Raw genomic sequence first — 15268 nt, forward strand, 5'->3', positions numbered from 1 at the left:
CTACGCATTAAAAGCTGCAGCGAAGGTGGACAGTGTGGAGAGTAGTTAAAGGTTGAGTGGGATGTCCCTCCACAAAGATATGTTGAAGTCCTAACTCCCAAAACCTCAGAATATGACTTTATGTAGAGACAGGATCTTCCCAGAGGGAATCAAGTTAACATGAGGTCACTGGAGTGGGTCCTGATCCAATATGACTGGTATCCTTCTAAAGGACGGAAATTTAGACCCAGACACACACAGAGGGAAGAAGATGTGAAGAGACACAGGGAGAAGACAGCATCTAGAAGCCAAGGAGAGAAGCCTGGGACAGATCCTTCCCTCACAGACTTGCTCACACCTTGTTTTCAGACTTCTAGTCTCCAGAACTGTGACACAATACATTTCTGTTGTTTAAGCCAACCAGTTTGTGGCACTTTGGGACAGCAGCCCTAGCAAATTAATATTCAGAGTCAAATATATGGCTTGAGAAAAGGAGGCCCTAATTCAGAGCCCACCATACCCTGTCTTCTTACGTGCCACTCATCAGTTTGAAATTAGATTCTGTTCAGAGTTGGCTTCTGGTCCCTGGGCAGGAGGAATAATCAAGGCCGAGTCTGTCATCAAGAATGACAGGACTGGGCCAGTTTGGTTGCATTTTCACCCGTACTTAGACGCGGACCGGCGTGTCCTTGAGATTAGAAAGCGGGACGTTTGGCTTGGGAGCGGGAACGGCTTAGTCGTACACGGAGAAAGAACGATTTAAAAATGGGTGATGTTGAGAAGGGCAAGAAGATTTTTGTTCAGAAGTGTGCCCAGTGCCATACTGTGGAAAAGGGAGGCAAGCACAAGACTGGGCCAAATCTCCATGGTCTGTTTGGGCGAAAGACAGGTCAGGCTGTCGGATTCACTTACACAGATGCCAACAAGAACAAAGGCATCACCTGGGGAGAGGAGACGCTGATGGAGTATTTGGAGAATCCCAAGAAATACATCCCTGGAACAAAAATGATCTTCGCTGGCATTAAGAAGAAGGGAGAAAGGGCAGACTTGATAGCTTATCTCAAAAAAGCTACTAATGAGTAATAGTTGGCCACTGCCTTATTTATTATGAAACAAATGTCTCATGACTTTTTATGTGTACCATATTTAAATTGATCTCATACACTAGAATTCAGACCATGAATAGCTGATGTAATATTTCTGTCCTGATTTAAATAAGATTGGCTTGTGGCTAAATGAATATGGTCAGCTTTTTGAATTTTGATAGTAATTCTGGTTCAGCAAGTACTATCCCTGTTTTCCCCTTCTAAAGAGATGATTAAACTTGAATAAGGAATGTTAAACTTTTCAGGGATATGGTGAATGCCTTCTCAAACCCTATAGGAGATTGGTTTTATATTTAGATTTCTATAACTGGTTATATTAATATATTTAAATATTGAGAAGCTCCCTTCACTGTCTCATAGACCAGCAAGATTCACCTGTGTTTCAAGTTGTGTTCATTCACCTGTTAAGGCAAGGGCTGAAGATACACTGACAATGTCCACTTTATCTTTTTGGTCCTAAATATGCCAAATTAATTAAAATTCTCCATCTAAAATATTGCATTTTACTTAATGAAGGGCATTTTAGTGTGGTTTATGTATAGCATCAGATAAAGAATATTTAGTACTCTCACATTTTATAGATGATCTTTAAGATCAGATGCTTTTAAAATTCACTGTGACATGATAGGTTGGGAAACTTGCTTGTGAATTCTTTACAAAGTCAGATTAAGTTATAATTCAGGATTGTCTTTTAAACAGGTATTCAGAAACACAACTGTAGAACTACTGTAGATGTGTGATTGGTAATGATGCTTTTGCCAACTCAGAAGGGTTACGGTAGAGGAGCTCTATCATTAGCACAGATTTGTAAATTATCTGATCATAAGGCTTGAGAATTAAAAACAGTCACAGATCAAAAAAAAAAAAAAAAAAAAAAAAAAAGAATGACAGGACTGGATGGTGGAGGGGCTTGGGGAATCCAGTGGTCACCGCTGGCGAATTTACCACCAGCCTATGGGCTTTGGGGGAGCCATCAACTCGCTCAGAGACCTTTTTAATCCTTTCATTCAAACATTCAGTGAGGAGCTCTGGCCTAGAGCAGTGGTTCACAAACTTGGCTGTACGTGAGAAGCCCACGTGGAACTTTAAGAAAATTCCACCCAAGCATGGGTCCCACCCCAGACCAGCTGAACCAAAATCTCTAGGGGTGGGTGCTGGGCACGAGCATTTGCTAAAAGCTCCCCAGATGATTCTAATGTGCAGCCCGGGTTGAGAGCCTCTGGCCTTTCCTTCTCGGAGTTTGGGCGAGAGTGCATTCTGTGTTTATCTTAGTGGCTCTCAGGAGCGTGCTGGGGGCCGCCTGGGGCTGGTTTCTCAGGCTCAGCTACAGCCGCCTTTGCTGGGTGTGAGCAGATGAATAATTCTGATGAACAGGGGGACGGTGACAAAGGGGGGAGGGAGTTTAAAATGCCTTTTGCCATTTCATGAAAACATTAATTCCATAAGCTTTGGTTACGAAGCTCTTAACGTGCCAGGAACGCAAAGATGAACCAGAAACCAATGCTTAGACCTCCAGAAGCCCAGTCTCACACCAAACAAGCAGACAGCTGTTAAAGTGAGGAGTACCCCGGCTGAGACACCACCCCCAAAGCAACAGAAGGTGACTCCGGAGATGATCTTAAAGGAGAAACAAGAGTGTCTTCCACAAGGACAAAAGAGCACGGGAAGGCTTGATCCGTGCTGGGCTGAAACCATACTGTTCAGCTAGAAACAGAGGAGATGATACATCTGCAGAGACCAAGAAAACGTGAGGACCACTGCTCTGTGAATGAGGGATTTAAGAAGGGGCGGCCTGGTTTGGGTAAGGCACTCCCCACTTTGTTGTCCTCTCACTGTCCACCGGGGCCCGGCTTCTGTCTGTACCCACAGAGCAGCCTCCGGACCCCACTGCTGCCCGAGGCAGGGGGTCTCAACATGAGCTGTGCACCAACATTTAAAAGGGAGCTCTTTTTTTTTTTTTTTTTTTTTTTTTGCGGTACGCGGGGCTCTCACTGTTGTGGCCTCTCCCGTTGCGGAGCACAGGCTCCGGACGCACAGGCTCAGCGGCCATGGCTCACGGGCCCAGCCGCTCCGCGGCATATGGGATCCTCCCAGACCGGGGCACGAACCCGTGTCCCCTGCATCGGCAGGCGGACTCTCAACCACTGCGCCACCAGGGAAGCCCCTAAAAGGGAGCTCTTAATAATACATGTTCCAGGACCCCCTAACCTAGAGATTCTGGGCACAGGGGTTAAGCACATGAACTTTCAAAAAAACCACAGGTTCCCTAGAATTCTGATGGGTCAGTAATTCTCAACCTTATGGGCACTCACGGCTCTGATCTCCAAACCTGTTTCTGAGGGCAGTCCCCCAGGCCTGTGGTCCACCACTGGCTTGCCTTGCTGGGTCTGCCTAGTTAGACCCTCGGCCTCAGTCTCCCACGTGGGACTGCTCCCCTGGCTCCCACCCGGGAGGCTGACGCAGGAGCCTGAGTTCTCCCTGTAAGGACCTGGCCAGGCCCAGTGCCCCTCCAGCTCTGGCTCCTGCTCTCAGGCCAGGGTCCTGGCACCAACCTGGCCAAGGGGCTGACCCGGAGTGCAACCCCCCTGCCCCAGTGAATCACCACAAACCCTCAGCCCACAGGGTGGAACATCGTTCTCACCTTTTCACACAGGCTGAATCTGCACAAGGGTACAAATCGGGACCTGTTTTATGTCCCATGTGCTTCACACGTTAACCTGGCTTCCCACAAAGACCACGACAACAGGGGTGTGTTCATTCTCTGCACAGTCAACCATCCAATCCCAGGAGGCAGGCATCCCAGGAGGTAGGCGGGCAAGGTCTGGGCCAAAGGGAGAGCCTGGAGCTCAGGACACCAGCCCCACGCACCTGGGCACATCTCCCCTCGCCCACAGCTCAGAACCCACCTTAAAGAAAACTACAGCCTTCAGACTGTCCTCTGTTCCCCTCTCACAAGGGCCAATCACTTCAAGTCCTGGCACCGAAAACCAAGCACCCAAATCACATTTTACAGACTTTATTTACCCTAAAAAATATCCCGAGCTCATTCACGCTTCCAAACCACCACAGAACCTGAAAAGTTACCAGGAAATTGGGCAACTGCAACTTATCCTGGAGACTCTGGAGTCAACACTTAATTAAATGAGAAAAACCTCTCTGTGAGTCAAAGCTGCCACAGTACTCAGAAGGATACGGGCAGGGGAAGCAGAAGTTTTTTCTGAGGGCAAGGTGGTTGGTAAATCCTTAGCTAGAAGGATACTGGCAAGTTCCCCAAAGCCAGCCCAGTGAGGGCATTCATACGTCTGTGAGCTGACAGAACACATCTGTGGCCTTAATTCTTCCACACGGGCTTGGGGAGCCCAGACCGACCTTGACAACCACACCCTGTCGTACTCCAATTAAACAGGAATGATTTGTGGGTTCTTGCTACAAATGACTTACAAATGATCTTCTGGAATAAAATTAATCCTCCTAACTCAAAAAAAAAAAAAAAAAAAAAAAGATGTACCAAGACTTCAAAAATAAAAGATGGGCTCAAATCCACTGTCAAGAGTTTCCTGTGCACTTTTTTCCAACTCTTTCTCCCTTGGCAATCTCCAGCTGAGGGTTATTGTTACAGACAGCATTCTTTTAAACTTAGACTTCATCTGTTTCTTCCTATTACACATAATTCTGAAGCCCTGGGCTAAGGGAGGTGTTTTTACGATGAGCAGGAAAACCGGGATGCAGTAGATAAAAAATGCTGATGTGCAGGCACACGGCTGAGGGTGGGGAGGAAGAGGGCGGGGTTAATGCTGACTTGTCCGTATTGCAGAAGCGCTCAGTAGGTGTCGGGGCTCAGCACAGTCATGATAAAGTGCAAAAGCAAAGGAAGGTGGAAGGCTTTCAGAAGAGTGGACTTCGTTTTCATGCTTTTATCTTACGGCAGTAGGTACCAGTAAAATTTATGGGAAGATACAGTTAATAACATGGACCACAGATCTTTGGGGAGCAAGTCAGACGACAGAGCAGTGGTGGCCGGGGAAAGAGGTGGGAGGGAGAGCAGGACCACAAAGGGGTCGCGGCACAGAGCTTTTAGGGGTTTGGAACTGTGGTGGTGGAATTACACAAGTCTATTTACATGAATCTATATGTGTTAAAACGTGTAGAACTGTTATTATTATTATTATTATTATTTTGCGGTACACGGGCCTCTCACTGTTGTGGCCTCTCCCGTTGCGGAGCACAGGCTCCGGACACGCAGGCTCAGCGGCCATGGCTCATGGGCCCAGCCGCTCTGCGGCATGTGGGATCTTCCCGGACCGGGGCACGAACCCGTGTCCCCTGCCTCGGCAGGCGGACTCTCAACCACTGCGCCACCAGGGAAGCCCTGTTATTATTTTTTAACATGAAAAAGAAAACAATCAACAACACAGACTCTAGGTAGGGGAGACAAGTGTTGGCTAGAGATAGGACATGGCAGGTAACACCTTTCCTCCCTCATGTGGCGGTGTCCCCGGGTCCATCTGGGCATGTGTGGGTACTCAGCAAAGTTCTCCTTGGGACGGCAGGCAGGCTCCAAAACCCAGAAACCAAGTGACCATCACTCAGAGCGCCTAGGGAGGAGTGAGCCGAGACACCAGGGAAGCGCCAGAGACGCTCTGGGAGGAAGCTGGCCCCCATCAGTAGCCGATGGAGAAAGTAAGCAGAGAAGGACTTTGAGGGGCAGAGGGAACTGGCCGACGTGGCAGGAGGAGGCTGCCAGAGCAGCACGGCCAGCAGGATACCTGGTCCAGGCCCAGGCCTGCTGTGAGGGGACTTGGAGAGTAGCCAGATGTCCCACTTCTCCCTAAGCATCCCTTTCATCAAGGTTTCCACAGGCCTTGGGCCAAGAAAGCCTGAATAAGATCTTTAATTTCCTCAGGGCTCTCCCTTCTCTGATGGCAAAGGGCCCAGCCCCAAAACTAGTCGGAGGACAGGCCCTGATGTGGGAAGCAGTAGGAACAGCCAAACCTGACTCCCTCCACACCCCACAAGATCTCTGAAGTGCAGGCAGCTACCTGTACCCTTCTTGGCCTCCAGGGCTCTGTGCGCAGAGACCATCACTGCAGAATCTCTGCACACAGGCAACGACAGCAAGGTAAAGCGTGAGGAAAAGCCAAAGCGGGGCAGGCATCTGCCCACTGCTTCCTGAGAAACCCCCAGCGGCCGAGCCTTACGAGGGGCAAGGTGTGGCTCTTTGGACCACAAAAGAGGCGCAGACCAGGGTCCTGAGGGTCCGTGGTTGGTCCAGGAGCTCAGGGAATCAGAGCTGCTCCAGGAGAACAGGCTCCAGGGCTGCCTACAGGCCATTCGAAAGGACCATGAGGCCAGTAGACGCTGCAGAGGCTGCAGAAGCACCAGGAAGGGTTTCTGGTCTCAGGCACCAGCCTCTCTCTTGTTCCAGGAATCCCCTTGTCCTGAAGAGACAGCCTGCTGCTATTCATTTATACAGGGCTGAATCCCACCTTCCAGGGCGCTGCAAAGCCCTCCTCCACCACAAAGCCCGATTGTGCTTCCACATCCTCACAGCCAACTCGGGAGACAGAAACTCGCCCAAGGGAAGACAATGTGTCCCAGAGATGGAGATTTAAAGGCGAGGTCCTTCCATAACAGAGATCTTTGTTAGGGTGGAGGGCCACCTTCCAAGGAGAGATAGAAAGGCATGGCGGGGTTTCCGGTGCCAGGAGGCTCTTCGGCAGGTGAGCTGTGGCTATTTGGTTTTGGACCATCTCCAAAGAACCAGGTCTCACCGCAGGCCTGACTGAGAGAGAAATGAGCATGCTGTTCTGCTCACATATCCACTTAGAGAGGCACGATACCATTCCATTAAAGACGGACATGCGAATGAAAGATACATCGAGAGCTGAAAACCCCAGAGTGTTTTTTTCCGCAAGGAGACAGGAAACTGTATCATCTCTCCAAACTACTCCAGCCTGACCTATAAGTGATTCTGGCAATTCAAACGCAGTGATTTTTCCTCAGGACTTGCAACGTGGGCTTCCTCTCTGTCGTCAAACCTCTCTCAGCACAGGGTTTGGGAAGACATTATTTTTACACAGGTTCTTATCTTCCCACAACAAAACACATCTAAAAAGTGCTGAGACAGCCCTCGGGAAAGTTTGGACCCTGGAGCTCTGGATGGGTTTCAGCTTCACATGGAGTCTGTAGATGGTCTCTTAAGACACCAAACCCAGAAGGACTGAGAGGTCCCGGACAGACGGCAATGGACTGCCTACGTTTTAGAGCACCCATGCCAGAGGGGACAAAGCAGCAAAATGCGTGCTCACGGGTCAGGTCCTGAGGACAGGCTCAGGGAGCCGCTGGGCAGATGTTGTGGCCGCCAGCCCTCTAGCTGCTGCCCACGCAGCCAGAGCTTAAACGGTACTGTGGCTGGTGCCTCGTTTATACTCTGGATACTTGAGGATCTGAAGTGACCTCCCTAGGAGGTGACTCTGAACCTTCTTCCTTCCCACAGAATGCCTGCTTTCCCCCCGGTCCTCCACACAACATTCGGACAGAGTTCCCCAGCTTCTCTCTATCCCAGAAGGCACCAAGCCCTGCCCACCGTCTGTGCAAATGGTGAGTAATTACCACTAACTGCCTGTCACCTTCTACTAAGCCCCAGGCCTCCCTTGAGCAGGGAAGGAGGGAGAGAGGAGGGGAAGGCGGGAAACCCATCGGGGTCTCTGCAGCCCTGCCCCACCCGGCTCCCCGGGTCCATGCAGACCGATCGGCCAGCATCACTCCTGCTCTCCCCCCAGAGGCCTCCAACCCAGTGCTGCGGACCAGGCAGAGGGCTGCGGGACCTAAACTTCTGTGGGTTCCACAGCTCAGGGCTTCTCAGAGACAACACTCAGGCCTTACGAACCATTTCCAAACTGGAGCCTCAGAATACAACCGCTGGACAGAGCCCCATGGGTCACCCCGCTCAGCATCTCCTCTGTAAAGGCCACGTCCCTCAAGCTCACACGAGCCTCCGCATGGCCCAGTGGGAGGTGGTGCCGGGTGGGAAGAGCCGGGCAAATGTGATCTCTATACCAGTCCGTGCCCCTGCGTGGCTGAGTGGCCTCAGGCAAGGATCTTGACCTCTCTGAGGCTTGATTTCCTCCAGAGGAAAGCAGGAATAACCACAGTCCCCACCTGCAGGGTCATTCTGAGGGTTAAATGAGTTAATGTATACAATATTCCTCTGGGACACAGAACACTCTGAGAAGGAGACTGTCACCTCTGCAAAAAGTACTGTTCAGAAAGAAGAGGAATTCAGGTACCAGTCCTGCTATGTTTCTCTCTCTCTCTCTCTTTTTTTTTTTTTTTTTTTTGGCCCAGCCTCGTGGCTTGCAGGATCTTAGTTCCTCAACGACGGATGGAACCTGTGCCCACGGCAGTGAAATCACGGAGTCCTAACCACTGAACCACCAGGGAATTCCCCTGCTATGTTTCTCACTGGCTCTGTGAGGTGAGGAACTCTTTGCTTCTCCGGGACCCAGTTTCTTCAACTGTAACTGAAATCCAACCAGTATCTCTAATGTCCCTTCTTAAAAAAAAGTATGTGGGGCTTCCCTGGTGGCGCAGTGGTTGAGAGTCTGCCTGCCGATGCAGGGGACACGGGTTCGTGCCCCAGTCGGGGAGGATCCCACATGCCACGGAGCGGCTGGGCCCGTGAGCCATGGCCGCTGAGCCTGTGCGTCCGGAGCCTGCGCTCCGCAACGGGAGAGGCCACAACAGTGAGAGGCCCGCGTACCGCAAAAAAAAAAAAAAGTGTGTGTGTGTATACATATACGTACATGCACATATGTGTATATATACATATAATCACATATGTGTGTATATGCATATGGACACACACATATGCACATGGTTTTATTATTCATGTATGATATGCGTGTTTGTACACCAGGGTTTTTCAACCTCAGCACTACGAACACTCGGGGCAAGATAATTTTTTGTTGTGAGGGACGATCCTGCGCCTTTTAAAATATTTAGCAGCATCCTTGGCCTCTACCCACAAGATGGAAGTAGTATCCCTCTCCCACCAAGTCGTAACAACCAAAAATGTCTCCAGACATTGTCAAATGTCCCCCGGGGGACAAAACTGCCCCCGGTGGAGAACTAGTCATGTGTACACACACACACACACACACACACACACACACACACATTAATATGACACGTGCTTTGACAGAGTGAAGAGGTAAGCAGGGTGAGCACAGAGGAACTAAATTTCCGTGTACAGAGCCCTTGCAATGTGCTCATGGAAGCTTTACAGGGATTGAGACTACAAACATACACAGTACTTTTGAGCTTCTTAACATCTGTAAAACAGTTACTGTGCTTGTAAAGACTGCCCGCAGACTTAATTTGGCTTAGACATACAGAGTCCCATTTAGTGCGTAAACTCGCCGGGCCCCAGGACTTCCCAGCTCCAGTCAAGAATGTGCTCGGGAGCTCAGCCTGGGGGAGAAGAATACAGGGGGACCCTGTGTGCTCCCTCCTCGCACACTGGCCTTGAGGAAAAGGAGCCGCCTGGGGCAGCAGACTGCTGGGGGTCTTGCCCAAGGAAGGAGGCGTTTTTGCCCAATGTGCAATTCCCTTCTCACCGGATGCGTTAGCGGATTCGACTAAACGTCTGTCTGCCTGGTTCAGAAGAACGAGGGGCTTGGTGAACAAACTCGAGGACCCTGACGTGAGACCACAGGTACACACCTACCCGCCTTGCTAATTTAAGTGAAAATGAACAGGAATCATAATGATAGGCGGAGAGGTAAAGTGAAAGAGGCGGAGGTGAATGTCTGCTTTAAAGAGGGGTCTCTGCTTACCCCAGCATTTAAAAACGAGAATCCTGAACTCCCTTTCTACCTCATCACGACTTCTGTAACATTTGTTTTTAATTTATCCGAGATCATAATCTTCACTGAGGACCACATGTGAGCCAAATTTGAACTTGAAAACCAAGCTGGGCCTTTTGTTCTACCTGCATTAATGAGTACACAAGGGGGCATCTGATTTCTCCTTCCCCCACCAGTCTCCACGCGAGTTCCCATTTATGTAACTAACAACGTGACAGGGGGCTGCAGGCGGTCTGTGGGTACTGGGCCCAGGGACAGGTATCAGGGAAAGAAGGTTCCAATTCCACCTGATTCACCATGTGCCACTGAGTCAAGTTATTTCAAGCACTGAACCTCATATTTATTTATTTATTTTTATTGGAGTATAGTTGCTTTACAATATTGTGTTAGTTTCTACTGTACAGCAAAGTGAGTCAGCTACACATACACATATATCTCCCTCTTTTTTGGATTTCCTTCTCATTTAGGTCACCACAGAGCATTGAGTAGAGTTCCCTGTGCTATACAGTAGGTTCACATTAGTTATCTATTTTATACATAGTATCAGTAGTGTATATATGTCAATCCCAATCTCCCAATTCATCCCACCACCCTCTCTTTCCCCCTTGGTATCCACACGTTTGTTCTCTACGTCTGTGTCTCTATTTCTGCTTTGTAAATAAGATCGTCTACACCGATTTTTTCAGACTCCACATATATGCATTAATATACGATATTTGTTTTTCTCTTTCTGACTTACTTCACTCTGTATGACGGTCTCTATGTCCAACCATGTCTCTACAAATGACCCAATCTTCGTTCCTTTTTATGGCTGAGTAATATTCCATTGTATATACGTACCACATCTTCTTTACACATTCCTCTGTTGATGGACATTTAGGTTGCTTCCATGAGCTGGCTATTGTAAACAGTGCTGCAATGAACCATTGGGGTGCATGTATATTTTCGAATTATGGTTTTCTCTGGGTATATGCCCAGGAGCAGGACTGCTGGGTCATATGGTAGTTCTATTTTTAGTTTCTTAAGGAACCTCCATACTGTTCTCCATAGTGGCTGTATCAATTTACATTCCCACCAACAGTGCAAGAGGGTTCCCTTTTCTCTACACCCTCTCCAGCATTTACTGTCTGTAGACTTTTTGATGATGGCCATTCTGACTGGTGTGAGGTGATACCTCACTGTAGTTTTGATTTGCATTTCTCTAATGATTAGTGATGTTGAGCATCTTTTCATGTGTTTCTTGGCCATCTGTAAGCCTCACCTTTCAATGTATTGACAGTTCCCTGCTAGCTGGATGCACTGCGTACATTCAGTAGCATTATGAAGGTCTACAGAACTCTAGTTATTTACCCTGAAAATGAAGACTGAGCTATGGTTCCCAAAGTGGGTTTGGCAGAGCTCTGGTTCTGCGAGATGCTACTCAGAAATAAAGGGGTCTACATCCCTTCACTCATCCAACAAATATTTGTGGAGGGCCATTCTAATGCTGCCTGATGCTGAGAATCCCATAGAGAACAGAATGGACCCACTCCCTGACTTCTTCAGTGAGAGCAGGCTCCAGAGAAGACAAGTGTGTATCAGGTCATTGTTAAGCCACATATTTACCAGCAAAGAAACATGGTCAAGTACAGGGAGCTGAGCATTTGCAGCAGGGACCACATCTAAGGCTGGGAGCCAGGGAGTATGCAGTGAGATTTATGCACGGGGTGGGGGACGCCAGGTGGAGGGTAGTATTCCAAACACAAGGAAAGCCTTGATCAAATAAGCCCAAGGAATCCTGCGTAATACATTCCTCTCTAAGAGATTCGCAGTGCACACTGGCATGTTAAAGGCCCCAGAAGTCTTGCAGAAATGAAGCAATAGGACTACCTCCTAACATCCCCTGGATGTTACTCTGGGAAATGCTGATAGAGGCACTATTGTTCCCATAGCCTATAAGAAAGTTCAGCATAAAACAAAAGCTCTAGTTTATGTAATTGGAAAACTATCATGTGTCCATTCAGAACAGCCAAAATACCTTGGAGTTGCTAATGTAATTCTAAAGTATTTTCCTTGGCAAAGGCCTAAAAACATATGGTTTCCACAACTGCTAACATACTTCCAGCATCACAGATGAAGGACTGACTGTCCACAGCTACACACCAGTGGGCACTCTGTCTCCAGCACAGAAATCTGCTTCATTTTTAAAAGAATGTACAGCCTGAATACTGGGATTAACTGAGAAAATCATGATAAAAATAAAAATTAAAATGATCAACCCACCAAAGATCAACGTATCAAAGATTACGCCCTGAAAGGTCTGAGAAGTGAAAAATGATTTCCCTTGTTAGCTAAAAATGTCCAGGAGGAAGACAGGTTTTTGCTGTTTATTTTATTATATACAATATATTAAAAAGAGAGAAATGCAATTAACAAATATCCACAGAGTACAGATTTTGTGTACAAGGCACTGTGCTGGGGCAATGGTAATCGAAAGGGAAATATGACAGCCAGGATTGCTAAGAATATGGATTCTAGAAAACCAGCAATCCAAAACTGAACATAAGTGCTTGCCCAGGGAATGGTACCATATAGAGACTAGAGACTACATTTCCCAAGGGCTAGGGAGGCCTGAAAACCCAGGACCACCAAAGCTGATAATGAGTTTACCTTAACGAAGTCCTTACTATGTACCAGGCAGTGTTCTTTGTGTCCCTGTACAACTTTACTTTATCTTTGCAACCATGAAGTAGGTCCCAGGAATATAAAAAATATGGCCTCGGCCTCAGCATTCAATGTAAATCTGTTGTTCAGCTGTGGCTTCAGTCTTCAGAAGGCCTGAACTTCTGCATGATGGATGATCACGTGGTCACAGAGGTGACCAACATATCTAATTAGTGTCACAATGTGAGAAATAAGTAAATGAAGCATGTTTGGCTTTGTTGTCATTATCTGAACATGCCCCTTCAAAAACAGGGAAGCATTCCACAGGTAACTTGAGTGGAAATCTCCTTATGAGCTTTTATCCTTTGAAATGCTAACAGTTGGCAGAAGCAGATATGTATATATTTTATTGAAAGAATAAAATATGAGCATGAAAGATGTTAATTTCATAGAAAACAATTCTGATATACAATTACTAAATAAATAGGAGGATAAATTAACATTATTAAGACTAAAAGTACATTAAAAATAGAGAACATTACATACTTTTAGAACAAAAAAAGTGATTGTTTTAACATTACAATATGCATATTATATTCTACTTTTAAGTTCTACTGATTGCTTGGTATGCTCATACATTAAACAGAATAAACCCTTAGGAGCTATATATACACGCACCCTCAGCATTCAGACTATGGTCTCTAAACAACGTATTACACTGACAGGAAGCAGAGCTCCTAGAAATGGCTGGTTCCAGGTCTGCAGCAGGAAATCCACAAGATGAACTTGCAACCACACCAGTAATCAGGGAAGCATCAAAGACCACAAGACCACTAGGACTGTGTACGCAAAAAGACTCAGGAGCCATCTTGAAGACGCTCCCACTGGCTAAAGATGGGGCAATCTGAGTTTCAATAAAGATAATAATTGTAAATCGACGGAACTACATACCAAATAGGCTTAAGTCTATGAATTTGTAACGATATTTTAAGAAATAACGTCAGTGGTCACCTTTGCAGGGTAATTGGAAACCAACTGAAAACTGGGGAAAGAATCCAATATTTAAATTGCTTTTTCCACATGATCTAGAGCAGGGGTCAGTAAACTGTTTCTGTCAAGGACCAGATCTTTTCAGCTCTGTGGGCCAATTATGGCCTCACTGGCAACTACTCAATTCAGCCCTTGCAGTGCAAAAGCAGCCACTGACACTATGCAAATGAATGGGCATGGCTGTTTCAATAAAACTGAAATTACAAAAATAAATACTGGGTCAGATTTAGCCTGTGGATCTCAGTTTGCTGACCTCTGATCTAAGGTAACTAATAGTTGATGAGGGGTAGTTTCTTTCTTTCTTTTTTAAAATATTTATTGATTTATTTGGCTGTGCCAGGTCTTAGTTGTGGCACATAGGATCTTTAGTTGCGGCATTCGAACACTTAGTTGTGACATGTGGAATCTAGTTCCCTGACCAGGGACCAAACCTGGGCCCCCTGCATTGGAAGTGCAGAGTCTTAGCCACTGGACCACCAGGGAAGTCCCGAGGGGTAGTTTCTCTTTTAAAAAATATTACAGCTGATAGATGAAGAAGTAACGATACAAACAGACTATCGCCATTTTGAAACTGCTCAGGAAGCAGTGGATGTGGGTGGTGATCATCAGTGGCTGTTAATATCACAGAGAGACAACCAGACCTTAAGTGTCTCACAGTGTAAGGACAACATCTATGAATGAGTCTGGCAAAAATAAGTTGAAAAGTAAAATAAAGTCTATAAAAGTCAATTTACAGAACCAAAAAGATAAAAAATAAAATAAAATAAATTAAAGAAGAGAGAGAGAACCTTGACGCTTGATCAAGAATCTAAATCCAGCTAACGATTTTCAAGAACTACAGGGGACAGAAAAACATGTTTAAAGAAACCCTGGGGTTGCATTTAACCAAATCCAGACAGTCTGTGAGAAACTCCAGTCATCAGATAAAAACCTAAAAATCCTAATTAGGAAGTTCTTTACATCCTACGAAGAACACAGAACAGAATGTCAACTCTGCGACCTCAATATTTCACAAGATTTCAGAATTATGTACTGTAATTTCTTGATGAATCATTGATTTATGATTGATGCAGCCACAAAAACTGTGAAGAACAAACTATTATTTTTTAAAAAGGACCAAAAATATCTTGTTCCTTCATCTTATTGAGTATTCACAAATATGCTATAGAGAAGAACAGAAACAATCTAGCAACTCATAGAGCTGAGAAATTGTTCCTGTGTTAAAATGTCAAACTTTAAAAATCCGACCACCATACACACATACACACACACACACACACACACACACACACACAGACTATTACTCAGCCATAAAGAAAAACAAAATTTTGCCATTTGCAGAAACATGGATGGACTTGGAGGGCATTATGTTAAGTGAAATAAGTCAGAGAAAGACAAATACTGTATGATAACACTTATATGTGGAATCTAAAACATACAGCAAACTAGTGAATATAACAAAAAAGCAAACTCACAGATATAGAGAACAAACTAGTGGTTGCCAGCAGGGAAAGGGAAAGGGGGAGGGGCAATATAGGGGTAGGGAATTAGGAGGTACAAAATACTGTGTATAAAATAAGCTACGGGCCTCCCTGGTGGCGCAGTGGTTAAGAGTCCGCCTGC

General features: G+C 46.5%; 2 protein-coding genes across 2 annotated transcripts in view; one reads left to right on the forward strand and one right to left on the reverse strand.

The window, feature by feature from the left end:
• The window catches only part of TCF7L1 (transcription factor 7 like 1), a 163104-nt gene that overhangs the window by 135225 nt on the left and 12611 nt on the right, over nucleotides 1-15268 (reverse strand). The gene's annotated exons all lie outside the window — the stretch shown is intronic.
• LOC132501162 (cytochrome c) lies at nucleotides 618-1322 on the forward strand. Its single transcript, XM_060116600.1, has one exon. It carries the CDS (start codon nucleotides 745-747, stop codon nucleotides 1060-1062), a length of 318 nt encoding a protein of 105 aa, XP_059972583.1. The 5' UTR covers nucleotides 618-744; the 3' UTR covers nucleotides 1063-1322.

Source organism: Mesoplodon densirostris, chromosome 14, assembly GCF_025265405.1.
Source record: "Mesoplodon densirostris isolate mMesDen1 chromosome 14, mMesDen1 primary haplotype, whole genome shotgun sequence".
NCBI classification, from domain to species: domain Eukaryota; kingdom Metazoa; phylum Chordata; class Mammalia; order Artiodactyla; family Ziphiidae; genus Mesoplodon; species Mesoplodon densirostris.

Bases quoted from the DNA above. Each gene is read 5' to 3' on its own strand.
- LOC132501162 (XM_060116600.1), top strand. From the start codon at position 745: ATGGGTGATGTTGAGAAGGGCAAGAAGATTTTTGTTCAGAAGTGTGCC.